The sequence below is a fragment of the Rhinatrema bivittatum genome, chromosome 18 (assembly GCF_901001135.1).
Source record: "Rhinatrema bivittatum chromosome 18, aRhiBiv1.1, whole genome shotgun sequence".
NCBI classification, from domain to species: domain Eukaryota; kingdom Metazoa; phylum Chordata; class Amphibia; order Gymnophiona; family Rhinatrematidae; genus Rhinatrema; species Rhinatrema bivittatum.
This window is the reverse complement of record NC_042632.1, coordinates 31,830,087-31,857,382: the sequence shown is the minus strand read 5'-3', so window position 1 is coordinate 31,857,382 and position 27,296 is coordinate 31,830,087. Positions and strand designations below refer to the sequence as shown.

Here is a 27,296-nt window from a genome sequence, read left to right as displayed (position 1 = left end):
TATGCATGCCCTATGGTGCAAGTGCCTTCAGCATAGGTGCCATGCTGATGTAGACCTGTGGGCAGGGCGATCAGAGGTATGGGCACTTCCCTTAAAGCAGCTGGAAAGTCACAGCAGTGGCATAGGAACCCTAGCCTGGCTGATGGAGGAAGCAAGGATGCCTTCCCACTCAGCATGGGTGCCATGCTGATGTAGCCCTGTGCTTGTCTGGTGCATGCAACAAGAATGAGATCTTCCTATTAAGATCCAGACAGGATGCTGGACTCAATGGGACTACTGGCTTGAACCAGCAAGACATGCTGGTCTTATAAGACTTTATGCATACACCTTGTACTGTAAACAGCACTGTACAGCCAATGAACCCTCTAACTCCTACCGCAGAACACTAACATTTACAAGTCAGAATCAATACAATTTGAGTAAAATTTGCTCTCATCCATCTCCGTTTCAACATTCAGTAACTGCTTCCTGGGCTCCCACTGACTACAGCGTGAATTGTTTGCATTGTAGACCTATGTGCACAGGCCAATGTGCACCTCATTTATAATGAGAATTTTGTTTTTAACGCTGAAGCATTAGCTACACTTTTGTTTTTCAAGCCGCATTAACTTTCGTTTGCATCTTTTCCCTTTTAAATAATTCTTACTCCTCCAAATCTTTGTTGTATCAGCTAAAAATGTCTCATCTTTTACACACTTCATGTCTGGCCCAAGTTAACTTACATTACTCCTTCCTCCCCAAATTCTCTCCCCATCACATATCTTTAAGTCTCTTTGCTGGAGTTTCAATCTCTCCTCTATCGGCTCTTTTCCTCCCAAAACTCGCTGTCCCCAGTGCCACAGATTCACGGGGCAGTGGAAGGCACTCGCATGCCAAGTGAGCATGAACACAGACTGGCAGCATTTTGCTTTTTTGAGTTAAAATGATAGCATCACGTCATCCGTTTTTGCTCCAGTCTGATGGAAAGGCTTTAGAATCCTGACCATTAAAGGAGATAGTTGCCCACTCTTGCTTTCGTAGCCTAAAGAGCTGTACTAAAAAGCCCAAGAATTTTTGTTTCTAGAAAGTGCTGGTCACGTGGCAGTCAGAAGCAGCTACAGCTTCGACACCAGATCAATTCGAAAATTTAAAATGGACAAGCCTACAGAGGAAAGGGAACTGGCAAGCACAGTAACTGCACTTTCCTCCAGCGCACAGTGCCAACCCCCAACAATTCTGAGTCTATCCCCATGTTCTGGGTCACAATGAAAATCCTCATCCTTGCAGAACTGGCTAGAGATGTATATAGTTTCTCTCTTCATTTTGCCTTGGATCATGCAGAGAGCTGCTGGGACCATCAGAAGGCTGAACCTCATGGACCTGTTCTTTTCACCCTACCCAAGCATGCAATTACCGAGCTCCGTGACAAAACTGTGATAGGCCAGCAGCACAAAGTGTTCTGTTCTGGCTGCCTCTAGCCCCCCACCTTATTTTATGGGCTTTGAATTATACCTGGTGACAGAAGTTCAGCCAAAGGAAACAACTGAAAAACTTTAGAAGATCCTCTTGATAATTTGCAATGGTGAGAATGACTCAGGTGATTTTTTTTTTTTTTTTAAACACAAAAACCACCTCATACAGTAAGTTTCCTCAGGGAATGAATAGCTTGTTTGCCAGTTGGCATTATTAGCTGAAAGACTGGCAGAACTATAGGGTGTTCCTGCATTTGAAAACAATGACACATTAAGGAAATTAGAAGCTCCCCCTCATTCATGCGGTTATAAACCAAAACACAGAAAAAAAAACAAAAAACCAAACAAACCAGTCCTAAGATCCAACAATTGATCTGATCTACATTTTTAGGAAACAGAGTTCAGACCTTCCCCAGAACAAAATCCTCACAAAAAAAAAAAAAAGTTTATTGTCCCAAGCAACCCCCATTACACCCAGGAGGGAATTTAGGGTCCAGCCAACTACTCCCGAGCATACAAGGACATGTCAGGTCCATAGAGAGAAATCTATTCAAAAGGCTTAAAAAGTGTAACACAGAGGGCTGGCACAGAGCAACCAAGAGCCTTCTGGTTCAAGCAGCAGAACCGGTTCCTATCAATACTCCCATTTGTCACCTCACAGGTTTGTACAAATGGAATTTGAAGAATTCTCTAATCACTAGATCGAAACTTGCTTGTGAAAGAGACCTACAGCCATGTCCTTAGCAACACTAAGGTTACAGGGTACTGCAAAACCAACCCAACAGGTTCCTTGGTTCCACACCCTTTAGTGCCGCAGCGTGAGTGTCACTGAGCCTTTCACTACCAGGACAAGGCACCAAACAGGCGTGACATTACAACCACACACCCCCACACCTCAGCCAGCACCAAGATCTCAAAATAAAGGCCTACTGACTGCCCCCACAATACGGAGCACTCACCTGACACTAGTAAGAGATTGGGCGTTTTCCATAGCTGTGGAATTCTCTACCCGAGATGTTGTTTGATACCAGATAGATTTAAAATGTGAGCTAAAAACATGGCTATTCAAAAATGCATACAACATGACTTAAACACATCAGAATGTAGAGAACTACAAGAAGGACAAGAGATAGAAATTGAAGCATGGGGGGGATAAATTTAAGAGAACGTAAGAATCTCAATACAATGCAGTGACTTATGTGAAGTTTGTTATATTGTTTTGTCTTCCTGTGTACTACTCACCTTATATCTTAGATCTTAATATATTTTGGATAGATGTTAATTCCTGTTTATGAATTCTACTACTGTAAACGGTTGTTTGTTGATTTTAGCTATGAATGTTCCTTTACATAAAACAATGATATATAAAAAAAAGGAGCATTTTTAGCCAGGCTAAGCAATGCAGTTTGTTTCACTGAACTGCTCAAATTTGCAAAGAACTAAAAAAAAAAAGTTTTAGTCAAGAAGTTTCCTGATCTTGATTTTTTGCTTAGAAATGAAGTTTAGCGAGATTTGATATGTTGACAGACTGGTATATTGCCAAGCCGGTAATAACCTGACTGATCAATAGACATTCTAATCTCTGTAGGCCAAATCTTAAAAAGGATCCATGAATTCTTCTGGTGCTACTGATGAGAGACTTGAGAGACATTCCTGCAGATCCTAACATGTCTTACAAAGTCTTAAGTACACAGAACCCCTTTAATTATGATAGATGAAGGGGGGAAAGAGACCATCTATCAGCAATAAAATCATACAAAAGAAGGAATCTAAAAAAATAAAAAATTAAGTGGGACTGTTTTATACCCTGGCTCACAAAACACCTACCCACACATAAATAAAATCATTTCATCTGTATTTGTTGAACTTAAACCTTGCAATAACAAAGAAATGCTTTAGGCAAGGAGCAATCAACTTTAAGTAACTGGTCAATGCAAATCAGGGTCATATCAGTTTCAGATTTATGTATCGCCTAAAGCTGAAGCACTAAGCAATGTACAGAATAAAACACACAAAATAAATCAAATACAAAATGGGAACAAAAAATACTAAACAAAAGCAACCTAAATGGTTTCAATCATCATCTAAAAAAGGATAACTCATATGTGAGAGCCAGGATATCTGGTATTGGTTGAGAGCATCCTCCGCCTTTATGCAATGGACCAACTCCCCCTCAGGGTTCAATAGATTCCCCCTACAAGACTAGGGATAGTTTCCATTTGTAGAGAGTTATTCCATACACGGCAAGTATAAGAGGAAGAGAAGGGGGTTAGCACATTATGTAGGATATTATCCTGAGTGTCTGGCCACGTGTGTCAGACCAGTAACATATTTATCAAGTTATAATAGGAGCCACGTGATGAAAGCTGTACCCTCCTACTCTCAACTTTTTAAACTGTAAGCTTCCCAACCAGCTCCTGGAAAATACCTAAACTTTCCCCTCTGCTGCCGTATGAAAGGACCATGGCACTCTTCTCACTTTTACTAGTTTGCAACTTGGATGACCCAAACGATAGGCAAACCAAGAGTGGAAATCTTACCTGAAGAACAGAACGGCCTACAGGGCTGTTTTCTGATAACTCCGCTTCATATGACATCTTCTCAAACTTGGGGGCATTATCGTTCGTGTCCAGGATAGTGATGCGCAGGAGGGCACTGCTGGCTCGTGGTGGGTTCCCACCATCTTGCACCTTGATAGTTAGGTCATACGAGTCCCGCTGCTCCCGGTCCAGGTTCCCCATCACAATGAGCTGTGGTTGCTTTTCATCCTGATCCTCTGCTACCTGCAGCCCAAACAGTGCATGAGCCTCTGACCCTGCCATCAGCTCATAGGTGGCCACACCATTGGAGCCAGTGTCCCGGTCTGTGGCCAGAGGAATAGGGAAAAGTGAACCAATATTCGTGTTTTCAGGAATAGGCAAAGTGATCACAGGGGAAGCAAAATTTGGCGTATTGTCATTGATATCCTGAACTTCGATTTTACCTTCCAAAAGACGGGGAGGAGAATTGGCCATTAAGTCTGTGATAGACACCTCGTATTCCAAGTAGCACACTTCCCCTGGGAAAAGATTCTGGCACTCACGCAGGTTCTCCCTATCAATGGAAGTCTCTGTGGTGTAAATGTCTCCGGTTTTGCCATCTACACGCAGGTAAGGGGACCCCACTTCCAGTTTGTATAAGTGTCCTGTGTCAGGAAGACCATAATCAGAGGCCAAGCTCCCAATTAGCGTGTTGGGGGGTTGCTCTTCTTGCACCTTAAAATCAATAGCTGTTCCTTCCCCCAAAAAAGGAAGCTGCAGGAAGGCCCAGAGGAGGAGAATACACGACGGCCACTTCATTCTGGGCATCAACACGACAGTCCGACCTGTACGGAAGCAGACATGAAAGAGTAACAGATTAGTAACAAATCTGAGGCCGTTTCCATGCAAATGCAGGCTTTAATATACTCATTGTGCTGTTATAATTATTAGTCCTCGTGGCTATGATTAAGTCTGTAATTCAAAAACCACATTCCTGAATCAAAGCCGGCCCTCCTTCCTATGTACCCATTGGACAAGCAGAGGCTTACATCACTCTGCAAATGGCAGCCAAGGGTTTGTGCCATAGGCAAGCTATTAATTACACACTGGTTATTTTCTTATTAAAGGTACAACTAAAATAGCTTTCTTCAAGCCCTTTGAATTTTGAAACGCTTTTGACTGTTGCACACAGAGGCTGTATGGAATGTGAGAGTTTTCCCAGCAAACAGCTGGAGCTGAGCCACATTTTAAAGCAACCAGACAAGCCAGCCACTGATGAGTTATGAGGTCATCAAAGAGGCGTGGGATGTACACTGCATCCAGTCCTTTAAATATCCTCGCCTTCCCCTCTCAGCATGTTAAAACATTTATATATAACAGCAGAACACCATTATTTTAAAGGAGTATTCCGTTTCATTTAATGAGTTACGACCTACTCAGCGGCGGCTGGTGTCAAGGGTTAGCATTATCTATCGCAATGGGGGAAGCACCAACTAATGCTTGTCAAGCATTCGCACTTTTTTAGGACAGAATAGGCCTAATGAGATAAGAACATAAGAAATAGCCATACTGGGTCAGACCAAGGGTCCATCAAGCCCAGCATCCTGTCTCCAACAGTGGTCAATCCAGGCTACAAGTACCCGGCAAGTACCCAAACACTAAGAAGATCCCATGCTACTGATGAAATTAATAGCAGAGGCCATTCCCTAAGACAACTTGATTAATAGCAGTTAATGGACTTCTCCTCCAAGACAGTTTCCAAATCTTTTTTAAACCCAGCTACACTAACTGCACTAACCACATCCTCTGGCAACAAATTCCAGAGCTTAACTGTGTGTTGATGCTTTAATGGCGAAGAAACTCTCCAAAACAGAAACCATCCCTGGCATATTTCACAAAGGTCATTATTTCCCTTCAGATGAAGACAGTAACTCAAGTTGTCAGCATAGGCTCTAATTGAGAGACTTGAATTTTTCACTTCCTGCTCTTAAAATTTATTTTATTTTTTTTTAATATTTTTAAAAAAGGAGCTTTGGGTGATGCAGAAGCTCAGCAACAATGCAGTGCTCTGCCACACAGAGGGACCTGCTCTTCCGTTCTGCCGGGTTGACTAGTGCTGGGGATGCTATGGAGGCAGCTTTCATAGCTCCTGAGGATTTGGGGGGGGGGGGGGGGAGGGAGGGGAGGGAACCTCCATTTCTTCCCTGCCCTAAACAAGTGGCATGCTTAAGTGCTAATCCCCCAGGAATACCTCCTCTCTCTGCACTGAAAAGTAGTATGTATGTGTTGACACCATGCGGGCCACTTTACCTACAGAGAGGGTAGGCAACCTTCAAAGAGCCCATATGCATGCATAAGGCTGTTACCCAGAGAAATCCCTTCAAAATTGCCCTCCAAGCTTAATGATGTAAAAGTAGAATACATGCAGTCTGCTTATGTAAATACTACAGAATGGGATGACAGTGCGCCATGAAAGCAACTTACGATTCCAATCTGCTGACCTTAAGAACTAAAGCACAACTAACCCCCTTCGATACGATGGGCACTGCAAGAGAATCACCACCTGGTAGCTCTCTGCTTCAACGGCAGGGGAAAAGAAAAACTGATACTTCACGCATATCCAGCATAACTTCAACGGCAGGGGAGAAGAAAAAAGGATTCACACTCACAAAGCGGGGAGTAGCTGGCTTGTTACGGCGGTTACTACCCCAAACCAAATGTGCCTGATACTTCACTTTCGATGCATATCCAGCATAGCTCTCTGCTTCAACGGCAGGGGAGAAGAAAAAAACTGATACCTCACGCATATCCAGCATAGCTCCCTGCTTCAACGGCAGGGGAGAAGATAAACAACCAATAAGGGCTGTATAACATAATCTGGGTAAAAACAAATAAGCAAGGGTGTAGCTTGCTTATTGCGGCGGTTACTACCCCTACTACCTCTAACTAATCAAGCTAGATATTTCACTTGGATGCAGCTCCATCACCGCTCTCTACATTAATGGCGGGGGTGGAAGGGAATTAGAACCAAGAGCTAAGAGAAACAGATAAGTATGAGAGAAAAAATGAGGGAAGCTTGCTGGGCAGACTGGATGGGCCATTTGGTCTTCTTCTGCCGTCATTTCTATGTTTCTATGGTACTTCTTTCGTCATCACCTTCTAATAACTTCAAGAGCAATGAGTAAAAGGAGACCACGCTCCATCTCAGGCTCCGTGCATGCACAAGAATATTCATTTGGAGTTCTGTAATCCCTTTCCTTCAAACAGGAAGGACCGCGGTGCACTTTAAGACATTTTAGTCCTTTAGGAGCAAACATGCAGCCACTTCCAAGGCGGATGGCCCGATACCGTATTTTTGGCACCCAGCTCCATGTAAGCTTCTAAAGAGGGATGGTAGCGAAGAAACTCTACTTCTGAATCACAACGGGGCAAGCTGCCGTACAGGGAGAAATCAACGGGACACGAGTCTCAAACTCACATCCCACAATTGTCGATTTACTTCAGTGCTACTATACTCTATCCATATGAACAATGGTGCATAGAAGGATTAACGGCACAAGATTTTGCCATCATGGCAGTGCGGAGACACACCCCCCCCCCCCCCCAGCTCATAAAGTGCAGGGCCCCAGAGCGGTTGGACCCTATTCATGCACTCCCCTCCTCCGAGCAGCCCCTGTCATTTAAGTCATCACCATTGGTGTCTCCAGCCCTCACTTACCCTAAAACAGGGGTTTGCAAAGCCAATCTGAGGACTGCAGTTTCGGGATATCTATGATGAATATGCATGAGGTACACGTGCAAGCAATTAAAAGCATGCACATGTACCTTTGTTTCTACTGGGGTCTCCAGAGCAGCTTCTGCCTTATGGAGAGCAGGCGGATGATTCCAGCTTTTACCATTCTAGTCAACATTTTTAAACAATTTTTTTTTAATTTAACTGTTTTTTCTGATTGTTGCAGTTGGACTGCTTGTCGGATCCTGTAAACTGATTCACTGTGTACAGACTAAGTGTGACACCCCCCCGCCAAGGCCTCACAGGTTAGCTTCCGACCCATAGCAGAATCCATTTCTTCCAGAAGCCGCACAGAGGTGAGAAGTGCAGCCACATGTGAAGGGGTGTGTGTGTGTGAGGGGGGCGGGAGGGGGTTAATTCTGTGCATATTCACTGTGGATATCCTAAAAACAAATACCAAAAAAAAAAGACAGACTGGATTTGGGAACCCAACCCATACTATAAAGCATGAGAGGCAGAAGCTTTCTTGTCTGCATTTGTATGTACGTGGGGGAGAGACGATGAACCCAAAATCTTCCAGGTGTGGGAGAATACTACTGTGTGCCCTGTTTCTCACAAAGCATCACATAAGTCATTTTCCAAAAAAAAAAAAAAAAATCCAAACAGTTTTCCTTTTTATTTAAGAAGCAGAGTATGGCAATTTGCAATAAAAATTTACATTCATCCAATAGAGGTCGGTAAGCATTTGTCACCAATACAGTGCGATTCTTCCCTCCTGTAACTCTGTGACAGCAAAACAAGTACTGTTCAATCTTCCTCCCTTGTGCAAACTTGGATTCCTAACAAGTAGGAGGGGGAAAAAAAAAAAAAAAAAAAAAGAGTGCACACCCCTTTTAGAGTCCACTAGTTCAAAAGAGATTTTGCTCACAGCAGATAACACTAAGAACCAGGAGCCTTAAAACATTCCTGGGCACATGGCAACAAGCAGGAAAGGGAGGTAGGTGTTGAATTAGCACAAGACTGAAACTGGTCAGCCGTAGCACCAAGCAAAGCTTCAATTCTGGCTAGGACAGGTTAAAAAAAAAAAATTTACTTTCAAGTCCAATTGGGTATATCACATGATAAGTCACCTAGCCACCAACACTTTCACATTCTTTCCCCTACACATACTCCCATCTAGAAGGTACCTACAGATCTCAATAAGCTCACAGCACAAGTCAAACAAATCCTGGCCTTGCATTACAAGATCAGAAGCAGCATGGTTTCTCACAAGAGGCTGCTCACCCAGTCAAAGAAATTGATCCGATTCATCTGACAAGACCCAACTGATGTGGAGTTATACTTGGGTCACAATAAGGCCACCTAGAAAAGGAATTGAAGCCAGCGGGCTGATAAAATAATGCTACTGAAAAATACAGAAGGTAGCCATGACAAAATAAATTAATAAAAAAAAAGTTTTACTTGTATTGGTTCATCTTTTTAGCAGAGAGCAGCTCAGATATTTAAATGTACCATTGCAACGCCCGTCTTCAAGGATCACAAAGACCCCTGGGTTTTTAGGGTTTCCACCAGGAATATTTACCATGCTTAAGGACCTTCGTGGGTTTTTTTGGTTTTTTTTAATTTTGACTAGGAATTTCAAGTTTAGAACAAAAGTCAACGGGGGGGGGGGGGGGGGGGGGGGGGGAGAGACTATCCTAACAGGACAGGATACAGGAGCTGAATAAGTAGGTCATTTTCCACCAATTTGGTTACTGCGAAAACAAGGGATCCCTACTTGCAAGCTGCTTGGTGCCGGAAGCAGCGTGTTTGAAGTGCTTCATCGTTCAGATTGCGCCAGAGGTCAGTGTAGCAGCATGGCTTCAAGTTAAAACACCCCAAAATTAACTATTTCAAGCGCTCCTGAATTTGAGGGAAAAAAAAAAAAAAAGGCTCAGGTTATAAAAGGTCATCCTGTTTTCAGCTGCTGTCTAAATCTGGATGGAGTGTTAACGGGAGCAAGGTATGCTAGCACCGCTGAAACACAGGAAGAGTACAAGGTGCAAAGAACAAAAACAGCAAGTGGTATGTATCAGAGACGTAGAGTGCAAAGGCATTAAAATCAGAGCACAAAGTTCTGCCCTTATCTTAAATGGGGGAGGCGAATTTACAAACAAGAGGCAGCCACCAAAGCTAGGGGTTAATTATAAACATGTTTGCTGGCAATGGAAGATTCCTTTCCAAAAAAAAGCTTGGGTGTCTCGCTCCAGTTCAATAGGGGGCATTTCAGTGCCGTTCACCACCATCCTTTGGATGCCCACTTCAAAATCAATAGCACTTTTCAAGTTTGGGGAAAAGCCGATGGAAAGCCTCCCAAAGCCAGAGAGAGAGTAAGCATTGCATCAGAAGGATGAGACAAGACAAAGGAAAAAAAATTAATCAAAACTGGTAGAAAAAGCCCATGAAAAATGACAGGGGCGAAAAGGCTTAAAGCACGTCAGCTGCTAATGCACCAGCACCCAAACTCACAGCAGGGCTTAGGACTCAGCAAACCTTTCAAGGGAGGGGAGCCACAGAGGAGTTTGGGGGAGTGCAGGGCACACGTCGGATCTGAAATGCTGGAAAAAGGGAGGGGGGGGGTCTCCATTTTCACTTTCTATTTTATTTCTCCCGGGAATTTATCTGAGTTTATTACAAGAACAAAAAGAGAAATCTGTGAAAAGATTTCCAGGCAAATATTTAATAAAAGTTTATGAATTGCTTTCCAGATTTAACTTCAAATCGCTCAAAGTGAGAAATATTTTGTTCTTGCTGTAAAAACATTTGATAAAATTTCCAGGAAAAATAAATACAAACTAAAAAAAAAAAAAAGCCAAGGTCCCTGTGGACAGCAGGTAGCATGGCAGTAATATTTCTTAGAAACTGGTAACTCTAGCACAACCCCTAGGAAGCCTGCTAGCTGCCTTCCCTAATCCTTTGTATCTGGCCCTTTAGGTGCACCCCACCCCCCTTTCGCATCAGCACCATCGCTCTCTCTCATTCCCACTCCCTCATTAACTGGCAGGTCTGGTCAGCTCTTCTCCCACCCGGGCCTATGCATTAATAATAATAATAAAAAAAAACCCCAACACAAAACACGCTCTACAGGCCACATGAAGGAAAAGCATGGTGAGTTGCTACAAGCAGGTGTGCGAGCCAGCTCCGGCCCGCTGGCTATAGCTGGGGGACCCCTGCCTTAAGACATCCATCCCCCTCCTCCTGCCACACTACTGCCTTCCCTCACCCCTCTCTGCTCCCTTCCTCCCTCCCCACCTCCTGCATCTGCTCCTCAGTTACAGTAGCAGGCCACAGGTTTTCCCCGTCAGCCGCAGTGCTCAGCGTCTTGCATCTTTTGCATCACCTCCTGTTTGGCTCACAGGACCTGGTCTCCCCGGGAGCTGCACCGCACACCGTCCCTACTGTCGCTCCAATGCCCCTCAATGCCTCCAGCGCCGCCTCCTCTTCAGCTCACTGGCTCCCCCATGAGTCCCACTGCGGATCCCTCGTCTATGCCTCCTCGCGGTATGTCAGGCTGTAGCCAATATGTAGCACTCCACACTACATGCAAGCCACACACGCATGCACACATCACTGGCCACTGTATGCATACAACCCAACATTACATGACAGCCGACGATGAACAGAGGCTGGCAAACCATATTAAACATGGATAAACTCTCTACCTGCTTCAGAACATCCCAGCTACTTTCTGGAGGGAGACGGCGAGCTCTTGCAATGTGCAGAAAAGCACATTTTCACACAGTGTCTCAAAAAATAAGCTTCCAACAACAAGAACATGTCCAAAGACACACTTCCCAGCAGCGACCCCTGTTTCAGATATCTTTCACCCCCATCTGCCCCACCTCCGTCGTGCCAACTCACTGTACACGTGTCGCAGTCATCTCGTAGCACAGATGTCAATGGCTCAAAGGCCAAAACCTCTCAGGACGGGCAGGGACAAGCCTGAGGTTTCCTGACAAGGCCGACTGGGGGGGGGGGGGGGGGAGGAGAGCCAGCCACTCCAGTCAGGAGAGACTTCGGTTCTTAGAGAGCACGTCGCCGTCTCCTGGAAGCGACAGCTCCCTCTAGACGAGAAGAGATTCCAGCAGCGTGGGCCCATTCACTCCCCAGGTCTTGGCGTCTGGCCTAGCAGGTGGATAATGAAGACTTGGCCGAAATCAGCCGAGCACACCTCCCCATACAAAGCGTGTGCCTGTTTATTTTTGTCTGCTCGAGGGGATGGGCGCCATTCATTTTCCATCTCCTTCAGTGTTACCTTTATGGGATTTGCCCGTCAAAGCACCGGCCTGCCCGGCACCCAGCGAAGGAATCCACAGAGATAAGGATCTTCTGTGTCAGAACCACCCTTCCCCTCGCAGCAGGCGGCTCCGGGCTTGGACTGTGGCACCGGTTAGGAGCCTTTACCTTGGTGTCCAGTGTGCAGGGCACAGGTGAGATCTTAACACCACTGCTAAACTCTTTCAAAGCATTGCCTTGCCTGCGATTAATGCTCACGCTGTTGGCCTTATTCCCAGGTCCCTTTCTCCCCTAAATCGATCCTTATTTTCAGACTTTCTGAAATAAGAGAGCGCACACATCATAGGCAAGTCATCCACATTCTTTCTAAAAAGTTCTCTCTTCTTTAGTTCCAGGACACGCAGCGGGTCCTGGAAACCTAAAATTATAGGGGTTGAGGGGATAGGGCTACCATGGCTGCGCAACCCCCCCCCCCCCCCCCCCCCACACACACACACACACGTGCAAGGCCTGGGGTGGGTGCCTCTATTTTCCATGCCTCCCATCCCCCCCAGGACAGTTTTGGTTTAAAGGTCTTGAATTTTTAATAGATCTCTGCCTGAAAGAGCCACTCTCTCAATCCCAAGATCTCCTTTATCTGAGCAAAGAAACCAAATCATTATACTATGTTACCATGTAAAGATCAACAAACCTGATTTCAAAACCTATCTGGCACCCTTTTCTAGAAGATACCAGAATGCCCGGGGCTCATTATACACTGGGAGCCCCCTGCCACCACGGAACACAATCCCAAACAAACATGCATAAGCAGAGTCTTTGTATTCAATCACATTTCTTTGCAGCAAGGCTCTACTTGCCCTAGAAAACAATTGCAAACCATATTCATAGCAGCGGGGGGCCCCTGATCCTCTCACAAAAAGAGGAGGTGGGCCCCAGACAGTCAAGCAAATGCTCCCAAGTCTGTTCAGATGCAGGTTTGCGTTTCGTCAGCTAGGAGCCTCTAGCATGTCATCATTTCTTCCGTAAGCTTGGGGGGGGGGGGGGGGGGGGGGGGGAGATCCTTTCAAAGGGAATTTGTCATTACTAAGGTATGCTAAACCACAATCTCTCTTCAGGAATCAAAAGCTGAATAAGGGGGACCTCAGTGGGTTTGTTTGTGCGAAGTGAATGGCCCGAGGTATGGAACCCCAGTGTCATTTTTGACACCTTGTGGATCCATGTGGCCTCAAATTAAATCAGTAGCTCAAAAATTATATGTTAAGCCCCACTGACTAACAGCACTTCAGGCCCTGATTCACTTGGGCATCAACTACTGCAATTCACTCTAGATAGGGTTCCCACACCTTATAATGAAACCATTGCAGTTAGTACAAAATGCAGCAGCTCACCGGTACCAAATTCCACAAACATATCTCGCCAGTTTTACAGCGCCTCCACTGGTGCCCTGTCCAAGAATGCGCGATAATCCAGGATCTTAGCAATGTAACCTCGCCTTGGATGAACTCAACCCTGCTCCAAAAATCTCACAGTCGTCTAGTCAACATCTACTTGACATACCGCTCCCTTGTATTACCCACCTTTGTCACTCGTGAGAGGACTTTTTCCTATAGCACGCTCATGCATATGGAATTCCTTTCTGCCACATTTATGTTCACTCAAAGATCCTAAAGAATTCACAAATGCGTTGAAGTAGCTTTTCCCTCTATTACTTAGAATGTTCCTATTGATTAAAATCTCCATAGGTTATACTGTGAGTTTTCCATGCTATTATAATATTTGCTTCATTCCGCATGGATCTTGTGTATGCCACCGTCTGATCTTGTATTTGTGTTTTTACTGTGTGTGTAATTTTGAAACCCGTCCCGAACATTGGAGGAGAAGGGATATAAATTTTATATAAAGTTAACAATATTCAAGCCAGTTGAGCTTGATGGTCCAACACCAGTGGATGCCATTAACTAGATTCCTGGAAGCCCCCGGCAGAGAGCGAGCACGTATACTGTTATGGCAACATCTAGTGGCTGTTAAAAGAGCAACACCACAGCACAGAAAGAGCTGCATCCTACACTGCAAGGAAGCTGCAACCGGGCAACATGCATGCAGGGATGTGAAGGGAAGACAAGGTAAAGAAAACAATGCCATCCCTATTTTCAGTGTGATTAATAGTGTCAGGCTACGGGGAGGCTGGGGGTATTACATAACTGAACTTGTAATAGTGTATCTTACAGAACTTCTTGTGGAAGGGAGGGAGTAAAGATACAAGTTAGGAAAAGCAGCAGTCACTAGTCCTGAGCACCGATCAGGAGGCCGCCATTAATGTTGGGCTGGGCTTTAAGTCCACAAGGGGGGGAGGGGGAAAAAATAAAACAGCAACCACCATTCACCAAAATGTCCACTTGGCCACTAGGATTCCTCACTGTCCCGTCAGGCAATATTACACATCCTCAAGCAGCCAGCTCTGGCCGCTCCCCGGTAATCTCTGGCTCAAAAAGGAAAACCTTGGGTTACCATTCCCTTCCCTACTGGACTGTGAGGTCTGCATTTTTAGGAAGTGATAACTTCCTCTAATATGACGCCCCTCCGACCAGCAGCCTTCTACTCCCCGTGGCTATTTCCTTAGAACAGGGAGGTGGAGGGGGAACCCTAAACTGAGAGCTTCCATACACTATTTATTTAAACATGTCTGGCCTAAAAACAGACATTCAGACATCAGCCTAAAACAGGAATAAAGTGTTTGTGTTTCACCAAACCCACAAAAATCAAAGGAAGAAAAAAAACAAACAAAAAAAAACAAAAAAACAGATGCATCGATAGTTGAGCACACAACACTTCTGGCCCAACAGGTCACCTCATAGGGTTTTCAAGAGCACTGGGCTGCAGATCATTAACAGCTGGAACACCTCTGGGGAAGGAGGCGGCACCCAACAAAGCAGGAAAAAAAAATATACATTATATATATATATATATATATATATATATATATATATATATATATATTATATATATATATATATATATATTTTTTTTTTTTTTTTTTTTTTTTTAACTGTGGGGTACCAAAACTGTTACTGCCAACCCCAGTATTTCATAGCCAATGCTTTTTTTTTTTTTTTCATTTAATGCTCCATGGAGTTTATTCCTAAATGGGAATTATTCTTTGCATCAGTTACTCGGCAGGGAATCAGCACATATTTTCTGCACATTCTGGTGGGGGGGGGGGGGGGGGGAGGAAGGGAGAGGAAAAGGAAACGTTAAGAGCAACTGGTTAAAAAGAGTAGAAATCTGCAGGCTGCGATAGGGGGTTGAGGATGGGGAGGGAGCCATGCTGCTCCAGACAAAAGCAGGAAGCCCACTCAGTTCCACACACCAAGGCCCCCATTGTGAGAACTTTTCAGGTCTTAAAAGGTTTTGTTCTATTCCTGCCACCCCCAGAGTTTCAGCAAATCCTGTCACCACTGACTCAGCTCCTGTTAATCGTAAGAATAAATTCATTGCGAAGTTCACCATCATCTTACCTGCGCACAAGCGACTCGCACGTATAAAGAGTCAAGGGTCTAATTTACTAAGCTCCCCCCTCCCTGCCTGCTGCCATTGACATAGAATGGGAAAAAGGTCATAGTAATCCAGAGATATATATATATATTTTTTTTTTGGCTGGTCTACAACAGAGTGCTTTGCCAAACATTCTGAAATTTAGAGGAAGGATAAAAGCACCAAATCTAACCAGCTACCTAGATCACCCTAAAACATTTTAACCCTCTAGCTGGGAAACTGGTTGCGGTAATGGATTGCAGCCTCTGCAAGTCAATAAAAATTCATTCACAGGTGGACCCAGACACTTGCCCTAAGAGAAAAAGAGAAGAGCACGGACCTTGTTCTCAGACATACCCCTCAGAACATCCGTCTGTCGTTTAGACAAACACAGTAACATCAGGCAGGTGCGCACACACACACACAATTCGGCACTTGCACTCCAACAAACTATGCAATTTTCTTCTATAGTCCTGTTAAACAGTCACACCTTGCATCGTTTTCCAGCTCCTCACAATGTTACAGCGTAATACTGACAGAGGCATCGAGGTGTAAAAACATGACATTAACCATGCATGGTTTACTATTTCATCAACAACCTGAAACACCACCACGTCTTCAAATGTGCATGTTACTTAAAGCATCTTTGCTTAAATTTGTGGTACTTGCTGACGTGAAAAAAAAAATCATAACAGAAGAAGTGATTAAAGCAGAACTACCCAGAGTATCTGAGAAAAAAACCCCAAAAAAACCCCAAAAACTTCTTCCATGCCTATTCATCCTCTAATCTGAAGACTAAACTAGGCCTACCTTGTTTGCGCCCCCCCCCCCCCCCAATGTTTTTCATAAACAAGCATGGTCCTCAATATGGCCACCGGTCTCTCCTTGGAGGCATCATGCTTTGGCCCAGAGAGTGAGCCAAGACAGTGAGCTACAGTGCTGAGGGTGCACCTTGGACGGAAACAGGCTTCCCCTCTCCTGTAAAATTAAAAGGTGATAAAAAGCCTGTCCCCTACCCACTTCGGAGGGGTGGGCAGGCAGAGAAGAGAAGAGCAGCACCACCACCAGAAATGGACTAGCAGAATGATCAGGGTTGTGTTTTGTTTTGTTTTTTTCAGCAAGAATCTAAAGGCATTTAGAAGCTACAGTTTTTTACATTATGGAGGGAATTTTATGAGTCTTTTGGTGATAAAACCTAGCCTTGTGTTCTCTCAGAGCTTATTTGTGGAAGGTTAGATGGCTTGCATGATGTTAAATGGCTTAGTAGTACAAGATCAAGGAAATGCTGCCCCTTCTATAGCGTAAGTTACCTTAAAAGACATTGGTCTTTTGCCAAGGTCACTACAAATATAAAAATATATATATAATTTATTTTACACCCATTTTAACTCAGTGTTGTCACAATCAGTAATGTTTAAGTACAGAAGAGGTTGGGGCATATAGGAAGTGGCATCACCTGGTTCTCATGGGGTAAAGATATATAGCCAGGTTTTCCAGGAATCAGTACAGATCTGAAAGCATTCCTCATGCCAGAAAAAAAAAAAAAAAAAAAAAGGGTAAAAAAAATGGCAAAACAGGAAAAAAAAATCCATGAAAGAACAAGGAGCAAGAACCAAAATGACCAACGAACTATGCCAATAGCCTGAAGTCCGAGGAAAGAGGAATGCCCGTCACTGCTGTTGAAACTCTTTACCTGGACGCAACAAGGGATCTCTGCTCTTAGCTGTACAGAAAGGACACAGCAACTGGCAGCAACAGGAAGAGCTCTTTACAACAAAAAAAAAAAAAAAAATTGGTTTGTAGCTCCAGTTAATGATTTTTCTAAATGTCTGCATTTTTCATAAGAAAAAAAGATCAGCTTTGCATTGCATGAATTTTCTTTAGCCACTGGGCTTGTGAAGGATTAGGGAGGCCCCCAGCAAGCAAAAGAAAAAAAAAAAAACGGAAGGTAAACAATTTGTGTTAAAGAGAAGATAATAATGGAATAAAATTCCCACTACAGATCTAGTGGGGGAGAGAACTTGCGTGTGGCGGGCTACAAGGAGAGGGGTAAGGGATGCGCACCAGCTCCTAAGAGCTCTTAATGCCTGAATTACAACAGCAATGCCTTGTGTCTCATTCCATTCTCTTCCTCCAACATTTCTGTCAAATCCCAAAATGATCTCCCTTCCAAACACACACAAATCAGGTTCTGCACTTTTCTGAACACTCAAGCAGGTTTCATCCATGTATCCAACCCTCCAGCAACATAAATTAAAAAAAAAAAAAAAAAAGATCTGCAGGAAAACCACTGCACAGCTTAGAAAGTCACTGGCGGGAAACAATATAGTGTCAGTTTCACACCCCCATGTGCGGGGAGAGGGTCTAGCTCAATATACTCACCAATCATTAAAAAATAATTATAAAAAACAAACCATGGGTTTATAATCAAGCCTTCAGATAGCTGAATAGCCCAAAAGAGGAAAAAGAAAAAAAAACTTTTCAGATTTGTCTGGGAGAGGACAGGAAAAAAAAAAAGAATAAAAAAAAACAGTAAATTGTACGTGTCAGAAAATACCAGCATCTCACTCACACGCAAGAGAAATTCTCACTTCAGACACGCAGCACAATATGGCTGGGTGCCAAGAGGGAGATGGTCAAATACATTCCACTTGACCAAGGTTCCAGAGATGGCCAGAGCAAGGATTTAGCAGCATCAACTGCCCTAGAATCCTTCACAGATTCCCTGCATCCCCACCCACAAAACAATTAAAATAAATCCACACACACACACACATCTGAGCTCACACACTTCAACAGAACCCATTTCATTATGAACAGAAAAAAATATTGCTTTTATGTCTCCGGGGAATGAAGTTTTGAGCATCTTCTAGCTGCCTGCCAAGAGTAAGAGACAGGCTCCACGCTACACAGTTTCAACATAAGAAGTCACCATTTTCTAATCCGACATCCATCATACGTGAAAAGGGGGGGGGGGAGGGGAAAAAAAAGCATCAGGTAGCCCAACATCTATCTGCTTTGCACCTCCAACCTTTTCACGGTATGACTTAGTGCAATTTGTGCCTCGTTAAATCCATTAAGTCACATTTTTTTGCTGGATGGGCTTGCCTGGTTTGGACACTTGTTGCTCCTGGGTTTGAATTCCACCCCCCTCTACTGGAGTCTGGCAGCTCTGCCATCTGTTCCGACAAGTTTGGTGCCCTGGTGTGCAGGGGATGAATCAGTGCCCGCACACATGGAAGGTAAGGGGGGGGGGGGGGGGGGGGAGGCAGGAGGAATACTGCTTTTCACCTCAAACGGTAAACATTGCTGCAAAAGCAAGAAATCCTCCTTGCCGAAAACATTGCTGCCACATGCTGAATTCTACATGGTTTTGCTAAAAAAAAAATTTCCACTTCATGCTAGACAGAAAAAAAAAAAAAATTCCTTTCGCAGATGATTAAACAAATGGCAGAATGAAGGAAGAAAAATCTTCATCAGGCAAAACTGGGGGTGGGGGGGGGGGGGGGAATGAGGTGCTCACTGTGACCATCTGGTTTGTTTTGCTGCATCCAGTTGTGCTACCAGGCAAACGTTGAAACGTCAGCCACCAAAATGAAACAGAACCCCCCTCTCAGATGGAGGTGTGACCCTTGTAAAGATTTTAAAGGGTCAAAAAAAAAAAACAACCCCTCAAGTACCCCCCCCCTTAAAAAAAAAAACCCCCACCAGCCAGGGAAAGTCAGCCAAGCCAAATTAATATAAAAGCCACACCGATGGCAGAGATGGTATTTTAACAGCCGTGTCACGGACATAATCTGGACAATCTTGAACCCTGGACTCCTCATGGGCTGCTTTCAAAGGGATCTGCAGTGACCAGCCACGCTCCCGACCTGCTGCTCATCACCCAGGCCCAGAAGAGGCATGAACTTTTGTTTTCTCCCTGTCTGCTGAAAAACCCAATATGATATAAAAATGGCGTAGTAGCCACAAACTGCTGGAAGTAGCCACCAGTGTAGTAAAAAAAAAAAAAAACCAAACCCCTGGATTTTCAGGTCAACACTAAAATTCTCTTATGGTTAACATTCAGTACAAAACCTTACAAGATGGTATTTTATGGAGAATAATCTATATGGGTGGATTCCATTATCTCGGTGCGTAAGGGGTCCACTAACATGCTGACAAAAAAAAAAAAAAATTGGGACAGAAATACAGTGGAATACTATTAAATACTGTCTCAATTAAAAATGATTTCCTCAGAAATAGCCACCTTCAGTTACAAAGCATACTTCTAACTTCATACAAATGTTGATATACACACACACACACATTATATGAAAATCATCATTTGCACATATCACTAGGACACTGCCCTACGGGGGCATCCAGGCCAAGCAAACTGTTACAGTCAGCCTTTAACACTATTCAGGAGTTATTTATACAAAATAAATAGCATTTAGGTTGCAGTGGGGGGGGGGGGGGGGGGGTTATGCAACATCCATTCTCATAACACCAGTGTTATACAGCACACGGGTCCCTTCTTTTTGGAATTCAAAATAGTCGGATAGGTTTGAAATAGTGTGTCTATTACACACACACACACACACACACACACAATGCGGTCCTATATCACATACCGAGCTACACAGAACGTAGACGGAATAATGATGGGAGGGAGGGAGGGAGAGAGAGGCTAAGAGGATAGCTACCATGCAAATCTGATAAGCAGAAAAGCTAACAAAACTGCGCTAGCTGTCACACTATAGACTCTCGCTCCCTGCCTATTTGCAATTAAGATAGGTCCGTCCTCGTCAAAAAGAAGCCAGAGAAGTCCGAAAGGGCGTTTCGCAGGATAAGCCAAGGCGAAATCAGATCCCCCTCGCACTTGGCTAGCATTAGGTAAAGAGAGAGTCGCCTATAGCAGACGCTTTGGTTTAATTATTTAGCAGGGGAAGCCATGAGGTGGGGGGGGTTAAGATCGGAGAGGGCAGATGTGGCAAACAGAAGGGGGGGGGGGGGAGAGAAGTACAGGGCTTGCATTAATGGGCAGGGGAGAGGGACAAGTGTTAACTACTGCTGTATGGCAAAGCCGAGAGCACGGAACTGAGCCTCTCGCACCCATGCCCTCGTCCAGAGAGAGCTCCTTCCATTCGCTTCCCCCGCCCCCCCCCCCCCCTTGTATCAAACGAAAGGCAATTTCTCAGCCTTTCGGCCCCCTCTGCAGACCACCCCGGAGCCCGCCGCCTCCACCTCCAGCCCTTTCGCGGCAAAAGCGATCAGCAGCACCGGCAGAGAGGAGCCGGGAACCGGCAGCAGCCAGGGTGGCACCCCGCACCCCCCCCCCCCCCCCCACCACCACCACCGCATCCCGTTTCCCCGCGTAGGAGCCCGCAGGTTGCCAACTTCGCGGGAAAAGAGGGGGAGGGGGGCGGCAATAAGGCTCGATCGCCGAAACCCACCCTGCAAGCCTGGCTGGTCTCGTCGCAGGCATCACCGGAAAAGACTGCAAAGCACTCGAGAAAGAGCAGCTCAGTGCCACCGCTCCCCACCCCCCACTAAAGCCTTAGGGGGGGGGGGTGGAGAGGGACGAAAGGGGCACAGATTAAAGCAGGTTTTTTTGGTTTTGTTTTTTTTTACCTTCCACCGACGAGCCAGCAGCCCCAAATCAAGGGAGATCCCCCCTCCCCCGGAACGAAGCCGGTCCGGCGGATGCCCTGTGCAGGCTGGACCGGCGCCAAGGAGCCTTTCGGTTTTGCCACCCACCGACGAATAAAATGTGCCGAGATAGCCAACGCACTCCTTTTCCAGGTCCGACTGTGGGGAGGGGACCTGAACCATCCACCCCCCCCCCCAACCCAATATCGGGGGGGAAAGCCCCTGCCCGCCGCACTAAAGGGACGAGAAAGCCACCGAGCCCGGAGAGCAACTCCGATTGCAGCGCAGGTGCCCGAGCCGAAGTCCACAGGTGGAACGGGGGGGGGGGGGGGGGGGGCTCCAGCGGCTCAATCACCAGCAAAGCCTTTCCCTGTACTGCGACACCCTCCGCCCGGGGGGGGGGGGAATCCGGAGGACCCACCCTCCACCCCCGAAAAATAAAACAAATTGATTTCACATCAGCGTGGGCAGGGGTGGCCAGGGGCTGCTCCCACGGGCGCAGAACGCCACGCGGGGGTCCCCCAACCCCCGGTCAGTCTCATCTGCTGCCCCTCACTAAGCCGGGGGTGGGGGGGGGGGGGCAGAGGCCGGCTCGGAGAGCTAGAACTGTGGCAGCCGAAGCAAGGGGAAGGGGCACAGATACCGCTGCAGTCTGGCACCTTGCCCCGAGACTAAGAAGAAAAAAAAATTAAAACGATAAATAAATAAATAATAGTCAACGCACCCCCCCCCCCCCCCCCAGCTGACGGAGCGGCTCCCCCAACAGGACCCCGGAGGGCTGCTCCGGCCGCCGCCATCCCCGGCCCCGCGGGTGACCGCTGGCCGTAGAGGCTGAGCTGCCAAGCGAAGCTCCCCCCCCCAGCGGACATCGATCCCCCCCCCCCTTACTTGGCTTGAAGCTCCTCGTTCCATCGCCCTGCCTGGCACAGTCCTCTTCCCGGTTCCTCATTGCCTCCTCACTGCTGGGAGGGGGGGGGAGTTTAATTCACATCCACAGGCTTGGAGGTCCAGCCCAATCCGAAATGTGTAAAAAAAAAAAAAAAAAAAAAAGTCAGGGTGAAAAAAAAAAGCCACGCGGAATAGTTGTCCCGGGTCCGGTGCGGGGCGCCTTGAGCCCGCGAGAAGCTGCAGGCAGGCGGGCGCGCGGGCAGGGACCCAGCCTCCCTCCCGGCTTCTGCCCGTGCGCGCGTGTGTGTCTGTCTGTGTGGGGGGAAGGCAGCAGCTCGCTCACTCTTTGAGCTGGGGGAAGCGAGGAGGTGGAGCTCCCTGCCTCTCTCGCTCTCTTTTTTTTTTTTTAATCAGATTTTACTCTCGGCGTCCGCTTGCCAGGAGGAAATTCAGCGGCTTCTCTCTCTCTCCCTCTGCCTTTGGCGTCCGCGGAGCAAGCGCCGGGCCGCTGCTACTGCTGCAGGTGCCTCTTGTTGCACGCACGCACGGGCTGGGAAGGACTAACGGGGCTACAAACCTCCCCTCTGTACACAAAAGGGGAGGAAAAATACACATTTCATAGATTAGACGCGGATCTTCCTCCTCCTCCTCCACTCACCCTCTTATTTATGGGGGAGGAGGGGGGGGGGGGGAAGACTTCAAGGCTTGAGGCTGCTGCACTCGCCGACTACCTGTAGCGCCTCCAGTAGTGCAATGGAACTCCTCGCGAGGGTGGGGGGTGGGGGAGCCTGATGGAGCCGCTCTCAGCGAGCTCGCGGCCGTCCGCTTCAGTGACGCTCTCGGCACCAGCCTGCCGCGCGCTACACCAGCCTGCAAACGTCCCCCCTCCCGCCCGCCAAGCTTGGTTAAAGAGCCCGGTTCGCCGCACCTGCGTCGTCGCCGCCGCCGCCGCGCGCGCGCGGGGAGGGTTCCAGCTCTGCCCGTGCCTGGAGTTTGCGGTCCATTGCAGCAGTTTAAAGGGACAGTACCGATTCTGCGCCTTAAACTTATCGCCTACCGCTGCTTGCAGGCGTCCGCGCTAGGTCTTAGGCGAAAGGCTTTTTTTTTTTTTCTGTGCATCTTTTTAGGATGACCACACCCACCATTTTCTGAAACTTTTACCTCCATTCACTCTAAAGCTGTATCTGCTTTTTTTTTTTAATCCCTCCTCTGTATTTGCCTGATGCCACTCTAGGGTTCTGTTACGCCTCGGCACAGAAGCAGTCGCCTGCTTTAGTTTAAGCAGGAGCAGCCCTCCGACTGTGGTTTCTTCTCAGGGTGTAATCAGAATGACAATAGGTGAGCTAATGCATCTAGTATTTAACAGATAAATAAATTATCTACAACAATTGCTGGTGCAGATGCTTTCAAGAGGCAAAAGCAACTTTCTTTGGGCATCCTTGCTCTGTAAAATGTGCCCAGGGCAAAACACACTGGGAACGGAGCTTAAAAACATCTCTGTATATTTACAAAACAAACCAAAGAAAGATGCTCACAGCTTTTCATTTAACCCTTTTTTTTATATGTCTGTTTGCAAAAGTAGGCATTACTTTTTCAAAATAGGAAGCAATAGGTCCCCTAGCCATAAGAGATCATTTTGTTTGCAAGGAAAGAGCTAGTGCCAGTTTAACATTTTCCTTTTAAAAAAAAAAATGAGTATTATCCTCACTGTTTTTGTTTGTTTGGGTTTTATCTTTTTTTTTACTTCCCAAATAGAAACATGCTCTGTATACGCATTCACTTCTCTCAATACCATCACCACCACCACCTCTTCAGCAGCTGAGAACATGACCGCACATTTTCTCACCCCATTAATAATATTCTTCCTCTGTGACCTAAGCATTGGTTTTATAACCCTCTCTTTGGCCCAAGAGTTCTTTGAAAGATCACCATAACCTACTTTGCTTTTATTCTTTGTTTTTTTTTTTTCCATTAAGCAGATTAATTGGATTTTATTTATCGACCAGCTTTAGGTATTGGGTGGGGGTGGGATGTTAATTCTCTTCCTTAGAATGAAGTATATATTTAAAAAAAAAAAGATTTGGAACCTGTGAAGGCAAACAAGTTGCATGAGCTTTAAGCGTCTGTGCATTTCCACTGAAAGATAAAAGGTGGAGCTGCTGGCTGTAATTCTCAGTGAAAAACACTCCTTCTAGACTAGAGCTTCCAGCTGTCTGATAGCTCAGCCAATAAGGAGAAAAAGTTGGCAGGGGAGGGGAGGTTTTCAGTATGGTTCACTCACCACCACACTAAAGGGATTATAGAGGCAAAGGAAGCATTGTATTTTGGGACCTCTAGTCCTGAAGGATGGTGGGGCCATTTATAGACCAGATTTGAAAAACCTGAAGCTGGGGCAGGTATAGTGCACCTGCATGCTAGCCATATCCCACATGGAGGGTTGCCAGGTGAAGATGGAGGGCCTTAGCCATTCCTGGTTCTGTAGCCATTGCATGCACAGAAAAGTAGCCCTGCTTTCCCTACGGAAATCGGAAGTACAATTCCATGCATTCAGTGGGGCAAAACCAGGCCTGCAGCCACCTTTTCTAGCTGACTTAGGGGATGGACACTAAGCTCATAGAAGGCAGGAGCATCATGGTGTATCTGACACCCCCCCCCCCCCCCCCCCCAGGTATCTTTTTTTTTTTTTTTTTTTTTTCGTCTCACCTGTGCATGGTTTAACAAAATTCATGAGATATGTAGCAGAGAGTTCTTTGGGGTTTTCTTTTTCAAGATAGTTTCTTCCTATCTTCTGTCCTGAGGCGGCGGCTGGTGGACCCAACAGTGGGGTACAGGGAGATTTGTGCAAGCCTGGACTGCAGAGCTATTCCAAGGAACTACAGGAAAAAGGACGACGGGAGTTAATCCCATACTCCTGCTCTGGCAGGGAGAGATTTCTTCAGGGTTTTGGAGAAAGAGTATTTTTCTTGGTGGGAGGTCAGAGGGAAAACTGCCTTGCAGAGAAAAGGTCCCACAGAGCTTCTGCTTAAAAGAAAGCCTCCTCTTAGGAGATGCTAAAAGTATCCGGAGGAGTTCCAGTTTCCTAATAGGAAGCAGTCTGCGTCCAGGTTGCAGGTACCACCGGGGAAGGGCCCATGGAGGAGTCCTTGGCAAGAGAACCTTTTCCATCAAGAAGCAAAAGAAACCGACAGGAAGCCTAAGGGCTCTGCAAGACCTTTGGTTAATGTGCTTTTTATTATGACCATGCCCATGTGTTTACAAATTCCTCCCACTGACTTCATATCGTATACTGACTATACTGTAGTCCTATCCAGCATGGAGCAAGGTGGTACAACTGCAGCTATGCGAGGACGATTGCTACGTTGGTTAAGGATGAACAAGGACCAGATGTTCAGCCTTCTGCTGGTAATCTGGAAAAAAAAAAACAAAAAAAAACAACCCACCAAGCAGCGGTGATGTAGGGGCAAAAAAAAAAAAAAGTTCCTGACCCACCCCCCAATACAGTGATCAGCTCTGAATTGCTAGAGTAGCACATACTCCTAGCAGGAAACTATTTCAAACTCTCCAGTCTTTTTCTTCTGAAAAATTGTCCAGTTTACTTTGAAATTGATTTTCAGGCTGATGCAATACCACGCGTGCAGGTTAACCCGTGGCTGGACTTGTGTTTTGGACCCGCGTCCATAACCTCTTATGCAATAAGGGGGATCAGCATGTCCAAATTGCACATCCAAACCAGGGCGTAGCTAATAGCGCTTATTATATGTAAATGCCATGTTGATGAGGCTACTAGCTACTGCCCCCTTATGTAAAAAAAATAAATGTGCATGCAATACGCACATTTTAGCCCTCAAAACTTAATGCCAGAGCTGGTGTCAAGTGTTAAGGAACCCCAAAAGTTTAAGAGAAAAGAAGAAAATACTGCTTTTCTACGGTTCCTCCAACTTAATATTGTGGCAATATTTAAAGTTGGAGGAAGCATAGACAGTAGCAACAGTACAAAAAATAAAATAAAAAATGTCTTGCCAGGGTAGGAAAACGGACGCTCAATTTACGAGTGTCCATTTTCCTAACCCATGCACACAGCCACTTCTCCTGGGAGCCCGATGCCAAGGAGGCACTTAGGGGAAACAGATTTTCCCTAGCGCCTCCTTTTTAACGCAGTGGCTCATTTGCATATTGCATCACGTGCCCGGGAGGAGGGGGGGGGTAGGCGCGCGTTAGGGAAGGGGGCGCCCGATCACCAGCGCCCGTTTTCCCCACGTGGATTTTGCAGCTACTTCTGTTGGCAAAGTCTTCCCCAGTTTCCGCACTGCATAATAAATCCCCCTCCTTTGAACCAGGTGAAATCCATTACTCCTTGTTCTGGGAGGATACCCCAGTGATTTTTGGTTGTAGCTGCTTTCTTAAAAAAAAAAAAGAATCACCACATAGACCCTTGTAGGATCCTTTGACATTTGTGAATAGTGCAATTAGATCTTGTCTTTTCTTCTTTGTAAAAAAATATCCAGTTTGGAGAATCAGCATACATAATAAAGAGAACATGGGAGCTTAACTTAGTGGCCCTGCTCTGTATGTTTTCTTACATTGGAATATCTTTCTTTTTTTTTTTTTTTGGAGGGTGGCCATCCAAAACTGACACCTGGGCTCTGCATGTCCTCTCTCAAATGCCTTATGCAATGATAGAATGAAGGAAGGAAGCTATCGGCTCTAACTCGTGCCCCTGCTTAATACCCACCAGCACACGGTTCTGGCAGGTGGGTAGTCTGGCTTTGTGAATTCATTCCCAGCTTGTCATCGCCTAATAGACCCTACTCTCTTTTTCCTGGTTAATGATCAAATTAGCAACATCCTGACTTTACAAGAGTAGGAAGGGCCTACCAAGGCCAGAGGTAGAGGTTGCAGAAACTGCAATATAAAATCATGAAATCAGAAAAGAAAACAGACATTGCAGTTGTTACAAAAAAAAACATATTTCTGCCCGCCTTGTTGCTTTTAAGTGGGGGGAAATGACCTGCCTTTGAGATCTGGACTCATAGTTAGAAGACGAGGCTACAGTTCATTACAAGGTGGCCTTTTCATTCGCCCATAAAGCCAGACCTTTATTAGAGATGTCTGACCCAATAATACCACGGAAACTCTCATTTTCTTCCCCTACTCGGGGGCAGAGCTACCGGTAGGCAAGTGCCTATGGGTAGCTGGCCCAATGGGGCAGCAAGTTAGTGTGCGAGTCGCTTTTACATCATCAGCTGCAGCACCGTGCCATCTTGT

The 27,296-nt window shown here is 45.9% G+C and overlaps 1 protein-coding gene across 5 annotated transcripts in view; it reads right to left on the bottom strand.

The window, feature by feature from the left end:
- The window catches only part of PCDH1 (protocadherin 1), a 236,786-nt gene extending 213,736 nt beyond the window's left edge, over positions 1-23,050 (bottom strand). For 3 of the 5 annotated variants that reach the window (XM_029583680.1, XM_029583684.1, XM_029583683.1), the window contains exons 1-2: positions 22,960-23,050; positions 3,992-4,815 (exon numbers count right to left, since the gene is read on the bottom strand). In XM_029583680.1, the coding sequence (XP_029439540.1) occupies positions 3,992-4,815; positions 22,960-23,035 (900 nt within the window). In that variant the 5' untranslated portion in view covers positions 23,036-23,050. Of the gene's footprint in view, positions 1-3,991; positions 4,816-21,125; positions 21,349-22,031; positions 22,891-22,959 lie in introns of those variants that run through there. The other 2 variants (XM_029583681.1, XM_029583682.1) reach the window with 2 other exon arrangements.
- Between the last annotated feature and the right edge of the window lie 4,246 nt (positions 23,051-27,296).